Source organism: Lissotriton vulgaris, chromosome 6 (assembly GCF_964263255.1).
Source record: "Lissotriton vulgaris chromosome 6, aLisVul1.2, whole genome shotgun sequence".
Taxonomy (NCBI): Eukaryota; Metazoa; Chordata; class Amphibia; order Caudata; family Salamandridae; genus Lissotriton; species Lissotriton vulgaris.
Window position 1 is genome coordinate 881,209,604 of NC_141694.1, and position 18,824 is coordinate 881,228,427.

An 18,824-nucleotide genomic window follows, 5' to 3' on the forward strand; every position below is an offset into this window, starting at 1 on the left:
CCCCGTTCTGCGAACCGATATCTAGGGTTAAGGTCATCCCCTTTCAGGGCCCTAGTTTCATGGCACCAGTGTTAGTTCTATCATGGCTCTGCGTATCTGGCGCGGAAAAGCTGTGTGTCGGAACTGACGTCAGCGCGCATGGGCGCCGTCTAAGTACTCCGACGACGTCATCCCGGCGCTCACGACGCCGACGACGGACGCGGAGCCGCAGACGACGCCTACCGGCGCGCAGGGGTATTGCTACGCAAAAGTTTCCGGATCAAGTCTGACGCCTGGGGATATTCTAAGGTAAGGAATCTATCACTAACTAATGTCTCTTACAGATATATCGTTACACAAGTAGTAACTTGTGCTTCAATCAGGGGGACAATGGAACATAGCTTCAAATTGAAGCACCCAATCCTCCTCTGTGATGTGGGCACCCACTGCATTTCCTACCTCTTTGTTAAAAAAGGGGCTATTTATAATACTCCAAAACCTGGACCTATTTCTCAAAGTGCTGGCCTCCATTTACTACATAGATTCCTAGTACTGTATGCAGCCTGTAAAGGAACTCATTTTAAATATCCAAAGATATTGCTCTGACCACAAGAAATGAACCAAAAGGACTCTAGTGACCTCCGAATCCTCGACCCCTGACCACTCTGCACCCGACCCCTCCGGCCTGTGTCTAGGTGGCCCACCAATCCAGAAGAGGTTCCCCAGTGATCCTGACTCCAAATCCAGCATTGACTGACACCCCCTGGACTCCATGACGACGCCTGCAGTGTGAATCCAGAGGCTCCCCCCGACCATGGTCAGCTCCGATAAGAAACACTCAATGTCAAAAGACACCCCTGCACCCAGAGCCCCTGGGCATTGGAGAGCTCAACCAACTTAGCATCTACTGCCACTCTGATGGTTTAATTCGTGCAACCTACAGTTCATCGCCTGCAGCTTCTTTTCCAAACCAGGTTTTTCTATTTATTTGCATTGGGCGCCCAACACCGTGTTTGCCCACCTGTGCCGCTGGTGGTGTATGCTTGGTGCTGACTTGTGGCTCCCCCTGTACTTGTTTTAACCTCTGAATCTTGACCTCAGCTGCTGCTTTACTTACCTGCAAGCAGCATGTCTTCAAGCACCCCCAATCTCCATTGGGTAACATTGGGCCTTTTCTTCAACTTTGACATCTGCACCCGGCCGCCCCTGTGCCGCTGGTGGTGCTGTGTCTGTGCTTACCTCAACCTTTCCCTCTGCTGACTCTGAAACCTGGAGAGTGGAACTGTAAGTTGGCTACTTACCTGCAAAACTGCATGATTTATTTTTCTCTATACGTTATCATTACAAAGACTGAAAATTGCAGAGTCCACTATTAAAACAGAAAAGAAATTATATTTAAAAACATACTTACTTTTATGTGAAAATCTTGATCTTAAAATAAATCTTGAGCAACACTTATTTTTTATAAAATTGGTGTAGATCTCCTTTTTGAGTCGTGCGCTATTTATTGGTCATTGTGTGCACAACAAATGTCTTACACTCCTGTGTGTTAGGCCTAGAGAATCCCATCCACACTACCACAGAGAGAGCAGTTTGGGTTTGCATTGAGCCCCGTACACTTCTGGGGAATCCCTGAACTCTTTGCACGGTATGACCACCTAGTGGTATACCGTATACAAAGCCAACTTCATAGTTACATGTTGAAGTTATTCTTGTTAATCTGTCCTATCGTATTTAATCTGAGTCTCAAGGTTCCATTGCTATTTGGAGTGTGCGTTTATTCCTGCCCTAAGGAATACAAATGTCTAAAAAGAGCCTTTTGACTTTCCAGTTTGGAATGAAGGAAGATTGTGCTATTGATACATCATTCATAATCGTTTGTGTGCCACACAGTGATACCCAATAACATCTGACTGCCTCAAGAAAAGGCTGTTCACAAATTTTAATCTCCATCTTGGGTATCCTCTGCAAAGTCAGAGCGTATCTTTGGAACACCAATTTGTAGGATGCTTCAAAAAGCCATTCTTGAGTGGATGAAAGATGTGACAAGTTCCAGGTAGAGATCCAAGCGATTGCTAATTTGTTGAAAGTGATCATATCAGGTGTAAACTGTGTTTTGTTCATGAAGCAGTATACCAGTGGAAATAATAAACATTGCATTAAAAAAAAGAGATATGGGCGATTGCAGCATTTGTAGATCTTCACCTAGCTCGCTAAGGTGAATATATAGCCCTCTTTATCACTGTGTTTACCTGAGGTGCAAAGTATATTGTGTTTCCAATAAGGTGCCCTAGTTACTGGTTATCTCACTGGAATTGAAGGATTGCACCAAACTGGCCCAGCGCTACAAAATTGGTGGAATCTTATCACTTCCACTGTCTGTCTGGCAAACAAATCTTGCCAACAGTGTTCACTTTATTCTAGGACTGATAGTGAATTCCAGTTTGCCACCTTGCAGTAACCATAAATGAAAATCTAATGAAGTTTAAACTTGCCTAAATAACAGGACCTGCCCTATTGTCTACCTCTGTCTCAGCTACCATGTTTTAGTTGCAAAGTCCAATATGCATTACCTAATTGTTGAGTCTAGAATTAAATTAATATAGTTTATAGGGTTCTAATTAAGATGCCACGTTTTACGAGGATGGATTATTCTGTAGGTAATATCCTGTGTTCTCAGACCTTCTTTTTTGTTGTCACAAAGTGATTGCTGCTTTGATAGCATCACTTTTTAGCATGGACAACAGTTCACCAAAAGGCCTTTGGTTGTAGAAGTTTAATAAAAGAAATAGGTTCCTCAGTTTCCATAGATTCCTAATACTGCATGCAGCCTGTATAGGCACTCATGTTAAATATCCAAAGATATCTAATTATCAATGTTTTGCCACTTTACACCTCTGCAATAACTCTGCAGCAACCTCTCTAACTACTTCCACAACAAAATCACAAAGGTTAACAGCAACTTCCTCCCCCAGCCCAACCCGGAAGACATCGTCAACCAACTATCCACCACCACAAGCGATGACAGTTACCTACCTGACTGGACACTACTCACCAGCGAGGACATTGCAGCAGTCCATCCTTTCAGGAGCCCCAAAAGACCCATGCCCCCACCATATCTACATCTTATTAAGATCCATGATTAGCTCAACACAGAGAGTCAGACTCCCACCATACACCTCAGAAATCCATCTGCAGAGTCCCACAAGGATCATCCATCAGCCCAACCATCTTCAACATCTACATGGCACCCCTTGTAGACATCATCAGAGCCCACAGATTCGACATAATACCCTATGCCATTGACACACAGCTCATGCTATACCTGACCGACAAAGCCAACACCACCAGAAACAACTTCATAAACGTTATGACTAGCGTGGCCTGGGTGAAAAAGAACGGCATGATGCTCAGCACAGACAAAACTGAAGTACTGATCTTCAGAAACAAGAGCTCACCCTGGTACTCCTCCGGTTGCCAGTTGAACTAGGACCCATGCCTATCCCATTGGAAGAAGCCAGAAACCTTGGACTCTTTCTGGACACCAAAGTCACCATGGCACCTCAGATGAAGCCTTGAGACCCTTACGGGTGAGTAGCGCGCTATACAAATTCCTGTGATTGATTGATTGATTGATGAAGGCTGTAACCCTCTCTTGATTCCTAATCCTAAGAATGCTATGATGCTACGTAAGATCTTCAAGTGGCTACACCAACCCAACTGACGTACAGTCACTCAATCCCTCTTCACGAGCAGGCTGGTACGGCAACACACTCAGTGTCAGAATCCCAACCAACCTCACGCAAATTCTCCAGACTATTCAGAACGCCACTGCCAGACTCATCATCAACCTCCCTCACCACACCCACATCTCGTCTCACCTACGAGAACTCAACCGGCTCCCCATCCAGAAATGATCCAAATTGTTCACCCATGCATTCAAGGCCATCCACAACATTAGATCTGTCCACCTGAACCACCACATTCGGTTCTACCCACCCACCCAACTACTGCGATCTACGTCTCTCTCTCTTGGACATATCCCACGTATCTGCCTAAGCAGAGCTGGAAGTCATTATTTTTTCTACATCACCGACAACATCCAACACAAACACACACACACACACACACAATATGGACCTCTTTTTCACTACTCAACTTCTGCAAGAAGTTGAAGACCTGGCTCTTCAACTAACCTCATGCATCTCCTTTGGTTGACCTACACAGCTGCTCAAGTACCTGGATACCCTCATGGGTAACAACTGCGCTCAACAAATCTACGTAACATAACAGGCAGGCCCCAAAGTGGCTGTAGAATTCAGAAAACATACTATTAAAACAAGAGATCCAAAGCCCCATGAGTAGATGCAATGGTGAACATGTTATTCACCAAAACTTCTTTCATTTAAACGGATGCAGTGACCTTCCATGCCAAAGGTAACATGATACATCATAGGACTGCACCTGGTTCTCAACATAAGTACAGGATAGGCCTTTTTCAGGGTCTTTTCTGCCTGTCTATATAAGCCAAGATACAAGCTGCCTACCTAGTACTACATTGAGTTTGGGAAAATGGGGCCTACAGTTAAAATTGTGTAGTCCTGAGCACTGTCATTTTATTTGTCCCTTCACTCTCGCTAAATTACAAATTTGTAAGATAAGGGTTTAAAATGCCCCCTTTTAAGTGTCACATGCTTCTTCCCTCAGTAGGGTCCAGGGCACTGATCAGTGATAAAAGTCATCTATTTTCTCGCAGATGGTCAATCAGCGCCAATTCCACCATTGTGAGTTGTATGTATAGAAGTGAAAATACCAACATCTGTGATCAGCTTGTTAAGTATCCTCTTATTTAGATGACTTCATATATCTGTGTTTCATTAAACAAGTGGTAGTAGTGATTTAAGGGACCTTTGTCCTGGTAAATGCCGCAATCCCTACTCCTGTAGTCAAGGTGAGAGCAGAAACATGCTAAGCATAATATGTTCTATAATAGTAAAGATATTAGATTTACTTCCTCTGGGTTATCGATTTATTTATCCACTTGATTTAATATGCCTCGTGGTGCCACCCACTTTACCCCTCAGGTATGGATCTCAGTACGTAAGTTGGTCTGTACCACTGGAATGGTTTGAGTGTGGAGCATTTAAGCATATAGTCTACAGCAGGTATTTCTGCAATATTTGGAAAAAACTTTGAAAACAAGAATCATATTTTTTAGAATAAAAAGGAAGCAAACAATGCTAAGGTGCAGTGAAGGAACTAATGGCAGGAGCACTGAGCTAACTGACCTCCAGATAAGAAAATTTGTGTAGAAACATTCATTTTAACTTCGGCAATGTACAAACTACAAAAGAATCAACATCTTCTTCTATGCTCATTTTCTCAGCATCTGAGATGGTGAAATCAGTGAGAACTATATCACTTATAAACCTCTTCAAAACGACAGCTCTATCTTAAGAAAACTCAGATTGAGACACTTGAACCTTTATTACTTGAAAAATTTGGAGTACTAGTGCGATGGCTGCAATAACAAGTGCTAGTTACTGAGAGACAATGCCACAAACATGTCAACAGTTATGATACACTGAGAATAATGTTGTCATTAACCTTTACTATTATTATTCATTATTATTATTATTAGTACTATTCTAAAATTCTCATTGTTGTTATTACTATTATAATTATTGTTATTCGTTTTAGAAGAAGTAATAGTATTTGCAGTAGCAGAAGCATTACAAATACTTTATTGCATGCATTGTATATTTTGGTATCAGACATTTATTCCTCATTAATGTCACTAAACCACCAACAAATGCTTAACACAGATATGGTAAAAACATATTTTTACTTACAAAAAACAACTCATCATGTGCATTTCTGCCATTAGGAGAAACTAAATGAACAACTTGAAGAGCAGCGCCAGGAGCAGGCCCTGCAGCGATATCGAAGTGAGGCTGATGAGCTTGATAACTGGCTGTTGAGTGCCAAAGCTACCTTAGCCAATGCCCTACGTGTGTTCGAGGAGCCAATGGACATGGAAGCACAGCTGATGGACTGCCAGGTAAATCATGATTGTAGTGTTCAACCTCACTGCAGTGGATGTTGTTACGTAAAGTCAGCAAAATTTATGTCATGGCAGGGAATGTGACTGTTACCAATTGTTTTCATTGTTTTCTCTCTTTAATATTTCGTACCATTCATTTCCAAATAGTACTTTACTTTTCATATGTCAAAACAACAAAAAATGGCAATTGAGCTAGCTCATTCATCTGTAGGAGGTATGGCAAATACATTAAAAGACTTGTTGTGAGGAGTGAGATGGGGGGCATGGCATGGCTCCAAGCGATGAGGAACTGTTGGCTCTGCTATCACTCCTATCAATTTATGCTTCTGCTCAGCCTGATAATCTCCTGTGAGTCGGAACTTTTCATATGTAGTAATGGAACTTCTCTTGCCTGGGAACCTGGTGCTTCGACTAACAAAGTCCCATGTGACTAAAAGAGATGAGCAGGCAGAGGAGATGCTCTCTGGCTGAGAGGTAGTAAAATCAAGATGTCATCTGCTGCTGTGTTGCAGGGAACTGGATGAGACATCTGCAGCATGTAAAGCACGTGACAGGCACCATAATGTAAGTGTAACTCCCCAACCAGCCCTAATGGCATCTGGGAGCCTATAAGCTGTTGGTGTTCATCCAGTGGCAAAACTATTTACCAAAGGAGGTTGGACTAGCCCTGCGTCAGGAAGTGGTTTTCTGTTGCAGTACTCCCACACACAAGCGCTTTTTGCCTGGCTTATGATGCAACTTTGACTGTAGAGTACTGGGTTCCTGATAAACAGGTTCCCAGTACCAGTTTTCTTTCCCAAAACCCATACCACAATTGGCTCAACTTTAGGCCCCCCTGTAGGTCACTTGTAAATTGTACCTTTGGTACCTAGGGCATTGGCACTGAAAATGGCCCCCTATGGACCCATCACCAAGGCCATACCACTGCAGCTTGTATGCCTTGGGGCGTGAAAAATTACTAAGGCTCTATGGCACCCAGCAGCACTGCCTAAGGTATAGGTAAGTCACACCTCTGGCAGGCCTTACAAACCTTAAGGCAGGGTGCACTATATCGCAGGTGTCGACATATCTGCATGAGCAGATATGCCCCTAAATATGTTGGTCTATTCGTTAATAGTATAAGTGCCAGGGAAGCCATCGAGAGTATATGGGCTTGATACTTGACAACTCTAGTTCCAGAGCACCATGATGACTTCACTGAACCCAGAAGTGTTAGGTACCAAACAACTCCTCTAAATAAACCCACATTGATGCCAGTGTTGGATTTATTAAAACATGTACTCAGAGAGCACCTTAGATGTGCCTCCTGAAAACCTACCAACCCTAGTGTGTTCTCTGACTGGTTTTAGGCAGCCTGCCACCTCCAGACATGTTTCTAGACCCCTGGGTCGATAGCCTCAGCTCCCTGTGGCAAGAAATAAAGCACATCCTGTGTGGAAGTGTCATACCTCCTACCCCAGGATGAGCATAGTGCTTGACAGGGAAGCTTCAAAGGCCTGCCGCCTTTGTAATGGAATCTCATCCTCTGCTGCTAGCAGCAGATGTCAGCCCCCAGTTCAGCCCCCCGCTTTTGGGTGGGAGAACTGACAGGAAATCTTAGAAGCCACTCCATTACTCGGGTACTTTTGGGCAAAGTAAAGTAAATTTTTCAGTGCCCACCATCTTTAAGATGGTGGGTTTTATCCACTCAGGGCTAGGGCTGGGCCCCCACCCGCAGGAGGGTGGCATAATAGTGGGTGTAGACACTCCAGGTAAGGAAACCATTGGTCCCTACCTTTTACTCCTATGTAACACCCCATAATCTAGTATTTAGGTAGCTCACCAGACACTGAAATCAGATTTGTAATGCCCTAAGAATAGGAAACTATAGCCTCACACCAGCAGAGAAGACTGCAGACAGCAACTGTGTGCTGCCTGGACATTCCTGCACCAAATGATGACCCTTCCTGCAGCCCAGTGACCTCTAAAGCCTTGGGAGGACTGCTTGCCTTCGACAAAGATCAAGATCTCCTGAGGACTTGTCCAGAAGAAGCCAACTTTAAAGAACACAAACCTCTGCCGCGAAACCACCACCAGACCCACCTCTGCACCCAACGCCTACAGCCTAAGTCCAAGTGGCCCACCTGTCCTGTGAAGGTTACTCAGTGCTTATGAGCAAGAGTCCATTGTGGGCTGACCCCTGCTGGATTCCACCTCGACGCCTGCCGCCTCAACTCGAAGACGCCCCCCTGACCGCGACCTGCCCAGTAAGACTTTTCTGGCACCTAAGAACATCCCTGCACCCAAAGCCCATGGGCATGGGGATGTGCAAACAATGGTGTCGCTACATCCACTAGCATCTCTACCTACCTAGGCAACTTTGGGTTTTCTTTGTTCGGACTAGTGGCCCAAGGCTGCAGCCTTTTTGCAAAACCTCACTAACCCATTGACTTGAATTGGGGGCTCGATGCTGTATTGGTACTCTGCACCCAGCCTCCCCTGTGCCGCTTAGGGTGTAAGATTAGTGCTGCCTTGTGGCCTCACCTGTACTTACTCTAACCCCCGGAGACTGGGCGACCAATTTGCGCTTTACTCACCTGTGAGCAGCATCTCTTCAAGTAACCCCTTTCTCTATTGGTTAACATTGACACCATAACCTTCCACCCAGCCCCCCTATGCCACTGGAGGTGCAGATTTGCTACTTACATGATCCTTGTTTGGTGCTGATTGTTCGCCCTGGAAACTAAGACTATAAGTTGTATACCTGCCAAAGTGCAATTTTCCTCCCATAGGTTAACATTGCAAAGACTGAAAATTGCACAAAGTGCCCACATTATAAACTGAAATGTATTTTTCCTGAAAAACGTACTTACATTTTGACGTCTTGCTTGGTCTTAAAAATAAATCTTGAAAGAAGCTTATTTCTCTACAATGGTTGAGGGATCTCCTTTTTGAGTCATGTGTCATTTATTAATCGGTGTGTAGATAACAAATATCTTACACTCCTCTGTGTTATCCCTAAGACTGCTTGACCTCAGTACCACAGATTGAGTTCCTTGGGTTTGCATTGAGTCCTGCACATGTCTGGGGGAATCTTTGGACTCTGTGCACGCTATAACCACCTAGTGGTATACCATATACAGAGCCATCTTCCTACACCCTACTTACGAGAGCTGGCAGCAGCAGTCTTCTGAAAGTTGAGAGAAGGTAGGATGGATGTTCAAATAAAAAATTGGAGAGTGACTTTATTAGCACACACACTTATTTTGTGAGATGAGAAGCAGCAGTAGATCAGTGCCTTCACAGTGCTCCACACCCCTTTGTACTGGAAGAATGCAGAATTTTGGATATGTGCAGATGGCATTGCATCTAAAAGTGGGTCTGGTTGCCTGGCTGGGTCCCTGGTACTAGCATACATCCAACTAGGCAGTCCTCTAGTACACTTTATGAAAGATGAGTGTTAAGGACTCACAAATCAGGAGGTAATCTGTGGAACCACTATCGGGCTGGATGTGGCATGTCTGCTGGTGCACCCTTTGTGCTTGTGTCCATGTATGCCACAGAAAAAGCAACAAGACAGATCTGTGCACTTGTGATTCTATAGGGGATGTTCACCCTTGGACATTCTGATAAGTTGAGAGTGTTTTGCTGGGTTTGGGGCAATTTGCTTTTTTTATGACTCTGACCTACAGATAGGAGTTGGTTGTGTCTTGGTTGATATGACCCCCATAGGATCTTTGAAGCTGAAATATCTTGTTATATTGGGTTGAGTAAATATAGTTTTACAATTGACTTGGGAGAGGAGAAGTTGGACATTTTTGGAGTGGGGGGGGGGGGGGGGGGCAGAGGGGAGGGAGATAGTGCTTCATCCCAAATTGTCACTCACAAGGTCAGAGCTTACTGAGCTAGTCGGACTGTTTTCTTGGGGAGACACTGCCATGCCTGCTGGAAATACCTGAATTTGCTTTGGGTTGTTGAAGTAATTTCTTAATAATTTCTAAACACATATGTAACTTATGTTGTGTATCGCTGGCTGGATTCCTTTGTAGGTTTCTCTAGATGGGCTGTAACCGACGCCTAGACCCCGAGAAGGCATTAGACCGTGTCTCCTGGGAGTTCCTATGGAAGGTGCTCCATTGCTCAGGCTGTGGGATGGTTTTATTTAAACTCAGTAAAATCTATGTATAGGTCACCCATATCTGGGTGATGGGCTTAGAATCTGAGCCAGTCTTCATTTCCAGAGGGACAAGACAGGGGTGCCTGTGCTTTCCTTTACTGTTTGCTTTGCATATCAACCCCTTTTTGATTAAGTTGGAACATAGCATGATTATTAAATCTGTTTGAATCCAGCTGGAAGATTATCGTGTGTTTGGCTATGCAGATGACGTAGCCATCGTTACTACAGCACGAGCTGCAGCAATGCCTGAAATAGAGCGACTTGCTGCTGTTTTGGCCAATCTTCTGGGTATAAATTAAACTAAATGAATAAATTAAATACTGTAAACCCCAGATTATCTGCACAACCCAGGCCCGCTTCAATGATTCAAGAGTTACTGAGGAGGCAGTCTTTTAGGTATTAAAATCAGAGCTTGTCTAGATGAATTAGTTGCTGCTAATTGGGACCCTATGCTGGCAAGAAAGAGCTGGATAGCATTGAATGTTTACATCTCTCGCTGGTTGGAAGGTGTAATGTTTTTAAAAATTAACATACTGCCCAAGGTGCTGCAATAATTTAGGTCAGTTCCATTAAAGCTTAGTAGAACTCAGCTACAGAACCTGCAGTCGATACAAAAAGACCTGCATGAAGGTTCCGTAGGCAGCCTTTAAAGTCTGGAAATAGGCCCGTAGAAATGTAAAGACTGATAGAATAGGTTATTATACTCCTACCTCAGCAACACAGTTACTACCCTCTATTTTCTGGGACACAATAGTGGCTAGATGGAAACTCAAGGGGATTGCAACCTGTGGGGACTTCTATGAGAAAGATTATATACACACATTCTCTGCACTTGCCAGGAAATTCTGTCTGCCCAACACCAACTTTTTAAATTATTTGCAGATTTGGGATTATTTGCATAAATAACTGCAACAGGTGATAGTAGGTAAAATGCTCTGATTGAAGCAATCAATGGTAGTGATAAGATCGGCAGTCTCTACGTGTGTTTTTTGGAAATAAGAGAGGATGATTTGCAAACCTAGTAGAGTCTTAAATAGAATACTATTTTGGGTCAGGGGGTGGCAGCCTCCCGGAAACTATAGAGATTGCCGAGCAAATCTTGATTTCTTCCAGCCTCGGGGCACAGCACTTTAAAACTATCTTTAACCTCTACCACACCTCCGCAAACATGCCAAAGTGAGGTGAGGTGGTGCTAATGATGGCAAATGATTTCGTTGTGGGGCAGACTCGGATGATTTCCTTCATATGTTTTTACATGTTCAATGCTGAACCAATTCTTTTTAGGAGTAGAGGCCTTTTTAACTAACGTGACTGGCATAGAAATTACGATCACAACCGTGGCGATGTTATTGGGTCTGTCATCATAAACTAGTTATTTGATTTTCATGGCAACTGCTGTGGCTTGGCTGTGTATTGCCACTTCTTGGGCACTCCCTTCTTTTGAGATGTGGAGAGCAAGATGTTATATACTCTGAATAGAGTCTATACTCTCTTAAAGGACTTCGTAGATGAAAACTAGGGTTCAGGATTTGGGGAGCCATGCTCAACCAAATTAATGCTGAATACATTTTTTTTTAACATCTTTCAAGTTTTATTCCTTTTTGGTACTGAATGTTTTCATCCATGTACTGCTGTCAGTCTCTGAATCTGTTTGGATTTTCTTGGTTTTATGATGATGCTGATAAGCTTTTTGCTCCAACCTAAATGGGTCTATCTTCTTGTGTCAGACTGTGTTATTTCATTGCAATCAAATTAATTGATGGGCTGTAACTTGCAGAGTTGTCTTGAGCTTTCCTACTACTAAGTTCAAATGAATGATCCAAATGGTATACCTAAATGTTAAGCCTTGAATTTGCACATGCTAATGGGGGCAGGGAGGCAGTCCTCATGCGGAACTCAGCTGTAAATAATTTGCATACAAGAAGCCAACCTTACTCAAGCAGTTCAACACAGAATGAAACATAGAAACTACCCTACACTCTACTCCTCAACCAGTATACTAATATGAAATAATAGGATAGCTGTCTTCGTTGACAAGGACTTACACGTTCAACTTTTGTACAGTAAAAAGGATAAAGAAGGCATATTTTTAACAGTGCAAGGCGTTTTGGATGGTAAATATATAATGATGGCAACAGAGGGGCTGGGTGGCTTCATAACAAATGCCCTAAAATAACTCTTGGAAATTTGTAGGGGGGGGCGATTATACTTACTGGGGACTTTAACATGGTCTTAGACGGCAATCTTGATAGGCCAGGCACTCGGATGGGGGGACTAATGCCTTTACAAAGAAACATAACCAAGCATGCACTATGTGTGATGTCAACAAAAAAAGAGGGAATATTTTACCCATGTTCATAGAGCACATTCCAGTATCAACCATATTGATAACAATCTCTGATATTAAGACAGTCTTGATTTGCTAGATGTTGAGTGACTCAAGCGATAGAGCTCTTGCAAGAGTCTACCCCCATCTTTCCTGACGGATCCTATCTTGAGGCAGGAAATGGTGTGACATATTAGGAATATTTTGAACTTAAAGAGGAGGTTGAGGTTTCAATTGCTTGTGTCTATGATGCTTACAGGGCTGTGTTAAGAATCACATGTATAGCTCTGATGGCCAATATTAGTAGGATTTGGAGTAACAAACACAGAAATGGGTGGCTGAGCTGAAGTGGGTTTGACTTGACCTTTTTCACTTTGGTCTTGAGGAGCATCGAGTTGGGTCCAAGATATCTTTAAGTCATCATTGGCAATTAACGGACTACCAAGATGAAGATCTTGGTTAAAGTATGAGGATCCAATCCGCTATCACTGAACCAAGTTGTGAGAGAGGACTGCCCACTGTCTCTCATTGATTCACTGACCTCCAACATCCGTCAAGTGGATGATATGCATGGCATTTCAGTTTGTCCAGTTGGCCACATATTTTCCTTCTTTACAGACAATATAAATGATGTCTTAGTCTTAGTGTGTCATATTTTTTAGCTGACCCAGTCAAGCACCTACAGGGCTTCGTATGAGAATTGCCAACCTTTGGGGGGCTTGTGGGTATAACATTTCATATGATAAAATGAGAGATGCTGAAACTCACCTATGAACCGGTACATCTGTAATGGGCGCTGGCCCATCTGGATTGGGTCCGGGCCCATTGTGGTCAAAGAGCTGTTACAAAGGTGTAACCAGCAGGGCTAATAGATTTAAAAATTTACTACTAGGCATCTCAAATGAAGGCATTGATAGAATGGTCTAGAACCGAGACAGACACACTCTTGACACATGCAGAGAGACAGTGACAATTACATTGCTGTGGGATTTCCTCTGGGTGCAAAAGTAGTTGAGGCCCTTATGTATGAGTCTTACTGTTTGTGACAAAATTATCTGCCACATTGTGACTCACAACATTTCCCTCCCTGTTTACTCCCATCCACAATAAACCAGACTTTCCCCAATCCAAAAACCAGGACTCTTTGATAATTGGGCTGTGGGAATCTGTAGAATGCTTAAGGAAATGCCCCATGTGGGAACTAAAAATAATTTCTCCAATGCAAGGACATCTTTCAGACCAATGAATCTGAAAGGTTACATTATGGACAGATTAGGCATTGATTCATTCAATTCTCTATCAATAACAGAATTAAGGAATAAGACTGAGAATCTTTCTACAAGACAGCTACCTCAAAGGGAATAGTATGACAGCTATACTTAATTTTACCCTGAGTTAGGATGAATCACAGATGTGAATATGTATCTAAGTGGAAGAGAAGAGTTGGGAGGGAATTGACATCAAAGAAATGGGAATTTCTGTGGAAAAATATTCAATGGAGCACAGTATATCACAGTAAGGAAGTACATTATAAGTTTATCTATGTTTTGTACTACGTTTTGTACTTCACACCTGCTAAGCTATATAGGTTCAAACTAGTGGTAAACCCTAATTGTTGGAGGGATTCAGTTGGGAAGGTTGTGCCTTACAAACATGCTGGGAATGTGGAAAGCTAGCAACTTTTTGGATGGGAGTCCTAGATGCCGTCAGAGTGCTGTCAGGGGTGACAGAGTAATTTTCCCTTTTGTCCTGGGGGATGGACAGGCTGCCCACCTAGATTTAAATGAGCTCCTAAGACCCTATCTCCATTATGTTTTATGGGAAGGTGTTACAGTGCCTGTGAGTGGCCATGGGTCTGTTGGACTTACTCCAGCTCTTGACTGGAGTAATTTACGACTATTTTGGGGGCTTTTCTGACTGTAGTATCTTCAGAGGTGCAATGTGTGAATGGAAAGGGGCTGACTCTTTTGTGGATGAACCGCAACTGTGGAATCACTTGTGTATTGTCATCAAGACTCCGTTTTTAGTTTACTGCCTCCCCTTTCAACCTACCTTTGTGCAATTATATCACTAAGAAGACTTTTGGCATATGTGTGCTTATGAATGCCTTTATTTGTTCATTCACTCTGCTTTTGGTTGGTACGTTTGTGAACATTGTAACATTATATGTTCAATTACTTAGTGCATATGTAAAAAATATGTGTTTTCCTCTAACCACTGAGACCAGGATTTGCATGGTATAGACCTTGTAAGAGTCCAGTCTGTTCATAATCCTCCCTTGGTTTGCCTATCTTTTGCCTGCTCGTGTTGTTTGATGCAAATTGGTGGACTGCCCCTTCTATAGCACACAGTAGGTCTGTTCAGTAGGTTGATCAGCATAGATCAATGAAAATACTTATCAGTCTCAGAGCCGTCTATTGCTTCTATCTTGACAATACTGTTCCTTTACACCTCCCAGAGTCCTTTAGAAACCTCATTTAAAAGTATGCGGGCCTGTAGCCACTAATATTACTTTCCATTGTAAGTTACCCCCACAGTATGAGTTTGACTTGTGAGTTGAATAGTTCAAATAGTCTAGCTGTAGAGAGCATGGAGAGGGAGTGATAAGTTCCCAATTATGTCTAGGAGATAACACACCTATTCTACCTGTTTTTTCAAAACCTCTCCATTGTAGTCCGACCCACTGAGCTCAAACCATTGGAAAAAAATATTTAATGTGAAAGTATCGCAATTTATCATGATGCTAATACTTTGACCAGTTTAAGTTTCCATCCTGAAGTATGAAATTCCCCAACACTTATTTAATGCGGCACACCTTAAAATTTATATAGTATCGCCATTTTGGAATATTCCTGATTTTCCATGAATGGGAGTAATTTAAAAGGTTTGAATTAATCAGATGCCTTCCCATTTTCTCACTTCAGATTCATATTAGTGAGCATGTGAACACATGGCTCTGTGGCTCTGACTGCTTCAGTACTGGGCACATTTCTTTTCGAAGAGAAGGTGGCACAACCTTCAGTCTTATCTTTCATTGCATTTCTTACTGTAGTTTTCCTTGCTCATCATGCTTATAGGACTGTGAACACTTTGCAAAATATGGATGTAATTAGTGGCTTAAGTCTTGCCCTGGATGAACCAAGGATATGAGGACAATTTATGAACTGTGGCATATGGGCTGAACTTTCTTCAGCATCTTTTTAACATTAACTAGCCTATGGATTGTGCCATATATAATTCCTTTTGATAAATAGTGAGAATGCTTTTGCTGTTGTATCTATGCCAGTGCTTAATTTGTAAATCAATAAGTGCCAGGGCCCTCGTCAGGAGCCCCCTGCAGCTTCCACCCCATGGCCCCTGGCAGTGCTGCCAATGACAATACCATCACAACTACTAACCATCACATTCTTATAGTGTGACAATGCAGAATATTCTGGGCACTCAAGCTATAAGAATGGATTGGGGGTGGGCCATTTGTAATATATATTGAATCAATTAACAACTGTTGTTGTGCTCATCTCTAAATTAGACACACAGCACCACCATGTGGCAGACTTCCATAAGTGCTGGTGTTGTCAATTAGGTGCTGGTGTTGAGCACCGGAAACCACTAGCTCAAACGTAGCACTGATCTATGCCCGCTATAAAAGAGTCAAGACAGCATATGTTGGTTCCCAGAAATGTACTCATTTTATCTCATCGAAGTCAAGTTGCCCACAGGTCTTAAAGTCAGTAAACATGGCTGACTGGAAATGCTGTCAAAAGCAGTCCGTTCTAATTAATCTCTTTTGACCTCAGATCAATTTCTATCATTTGGTAATCTGCTTACCCATGGCCTGGCTATCAGTGGGCTGGAGTTTTTCGATCCCCTGCCCAAACCCTGTTCAAAATTCCGAGTTATGAGAAGATTACCACAGCCTCCTATTTATACCTGCTGTGATAAAGCCCACACCCTTTGTTACATTTTAGCAGGTCAAGCCTGTTGGAATTTAATAGCGAAAAGAGAACGATATTTACTGTCCCATAAGGATTTTGAGCAGTAAGTACCACAATCCACATGTTATGGTCCAGAACCTTAGAATAGTGCAGTTTATCAGACCAATAAATTCATTATCCACGAGAGTTGGATTTTATCATTTGTGACATATAGAACCTTCCCCTGTGGGGCATTTGTAAGCAGTGTCACAGTGTGGATGTAGAGCATAACCACACATCAGAGTAAGGAAATATTACTCATAGCTTGTAACTCTGGAACTTGTAATCTATAAAATTTTTCCTGTTATGATCCGCCCAGTTACCTTCCCCAATCCAGCTATGCACAATAGTAGTATTTCAGGATGAACTTCCATAAAGTAAACAGGCTGGTTGGGGGGTGGTGCAGGGACGGCAAATGCATACCCAAGCTTCACTCATTTTAAACTGCAAAGTCAGAATTTCTGAGTTTGCCAGAAGGTAGTATGATGTTTCCACAAATTTGTGATTATTAGGAATTTAGATATTGAAAGGAGTCCCAGAGTTTGAACAGGTGGATTCTTTTTTACTACTTGTTAAAGTCATTTTGTTTGTTTTCTTTTAAATATTGTTGAAGGAAGTACAACTCTGTCTTGTTCATTTTATAATGTTACATTATTTAACATAAAGCGCTGGACCTTTATGACTGATTTTGCTTCCTTCTATTCTGTCGAAGTGACAATAAGAACACTGCAGGTTTCTTGAGAGTCCTTTTGCAGTTTTGCAATCAAGGTTTGCTTTGAGAAATTGATGTTTAATGCCATTTAGTACTTCAGAGAAGCGTGCTTGTTAAATTATACATGCTGTGTTTTTATTATTTATAAAATCAGGTGTAGCGTGCTAGAAGCTACAAGGAAAAATTAAGTGACTGAGTGGTGCTTTTGTTAGTAAAGGTATATAAGCCACAGATTTTCTTCTATAAGTCGCTCTGCCATCTAAAGAGGATTAACCAAGGGACTAAGTGTCCTGCCATGCCCACCAGAAGGTGCACACAGCGACAACAGTTGCGCGTTCAGAGAACAGTTGCTCGTCCAGAGAACTATCACTGTCCAAGTGCTGGGAGGGTGGTCCATACATCTGCAACAAATAAGCAGTGGCTGGGCACTCAAGATTGCCCAAGAGCTACCTTTTGTTTTGTTTTCATTTTTCTAGCCGTGGAATTCCTGCAAGAATCAAATAAGCCACCAACATCTTTTTCCTTGATTCAACAGCTGCCGTTAACAGTCCAGCGAGACTTATTATTCACAATCCTCAAGTGCCACAATCAAGTGCACAGAACTGGCCCCTAGTGCCTGAAACATCCTGCTGAACCCAAAGCTATAAGCAGCAATGGGGTTTCTGATGAGTGTAGATGCTAAGGCATTCTTATGTGTCCGAGCTGAGTCTGCCTTGAAGCTGCAAGTTTTTTGACAATGTTTGACTGTGCTTCTTTGTTTTTGGTGCTGCAGAACATGCTGCTGGAAATAGAGCGGAAGGTGGTGGCGCTCTCCGAGCTCTCAGTGCATAACGAGAGCTTGCTCGTGGAAGGAAAAGCCCGGACAAAGGAAGAGGCCGAGCAACTTGCTGTGAAGCTTCGAACTCTGAAGAGCAGCTTACTGGAGCTACAGAGAGTTCTGCAGGACAAGCAGATCAACATTCAGGTAAGAACAAATGCATGCACGGCTTTCTCATTTGGTCTGCAAAATTGCATTTCTCAGAGTTAATTCTTTGTAGACTTTTTGCTTTCATGTGCAGCTAAGAACGGTTTCAAACATATCTCGTGGTCACTGACACGCACCACATGCTTCTCTCCAAGCGACTCATTCCTTACAATGCATGCTGTGAGTGCTTGACATCAATATGCACGAGGTAGTATAAAAGCATCCGTATCCTGCTTATAGCTAGATATTGGGGACTATTCTAGTTCTCATAACCTTGCTTGTAGTCTAAGTAACCATAAAGGAGAAAACTCATCAATGTTAACATAATTTAAAAAAAAAAAAACACTTACGCAGCTCTCCAAGTCTTTCTAGCTAGCCTTGGGCCTGACTCACAAAGTTACATGTACACTTTTGAGTGAGTTTACATTTTTCAGTATTCACAAAATATGATTAATAGTAACTTTACGACTGTAGAGATTCCACAGTCGAGTCGGAGAATTCCGCACATAAAAAGTCCTGTCTTATCTTTTGATATGTGTAGTTCTCCGCCACGACTGCAGAATTCTTCAGTCATAAAGGTAATAGTAATAAATTGTAGTTTGTGAATATTGAAAAAGTGTAAAGTTACTCAAAAGTGTAAGTTTACTTT

The 18,824-nt window shown here is 42.5% G+C and overlaps 1 protein-coding gene across 1 annotated transcript in view; it reads left to right on the top strand.

Moving 5' to 3' along the window:
- Nucleotides 1-18,824, top strand: part of SYNE1 (spectrin repeat containing nuclear envelope protein 1) — a 2,319,318-nt gene that overhangs the window by 1,617,435 nt on the left and 683,059 nt on the right. Inside the window, exons 97-98 of the mRNA XM_086926873.1 lie at nt 5,867-6,040; nt 17,984-18,175. Coding sequence (XP_086782999.1) covers nt 5,867-6,040; nt 17,984-18,175 — 366 coding nt within the window. The remainder of the gene's footprint in view (nt 1-5,866; nt 6,041-17,983; nt 18,176-18,824) is intronic.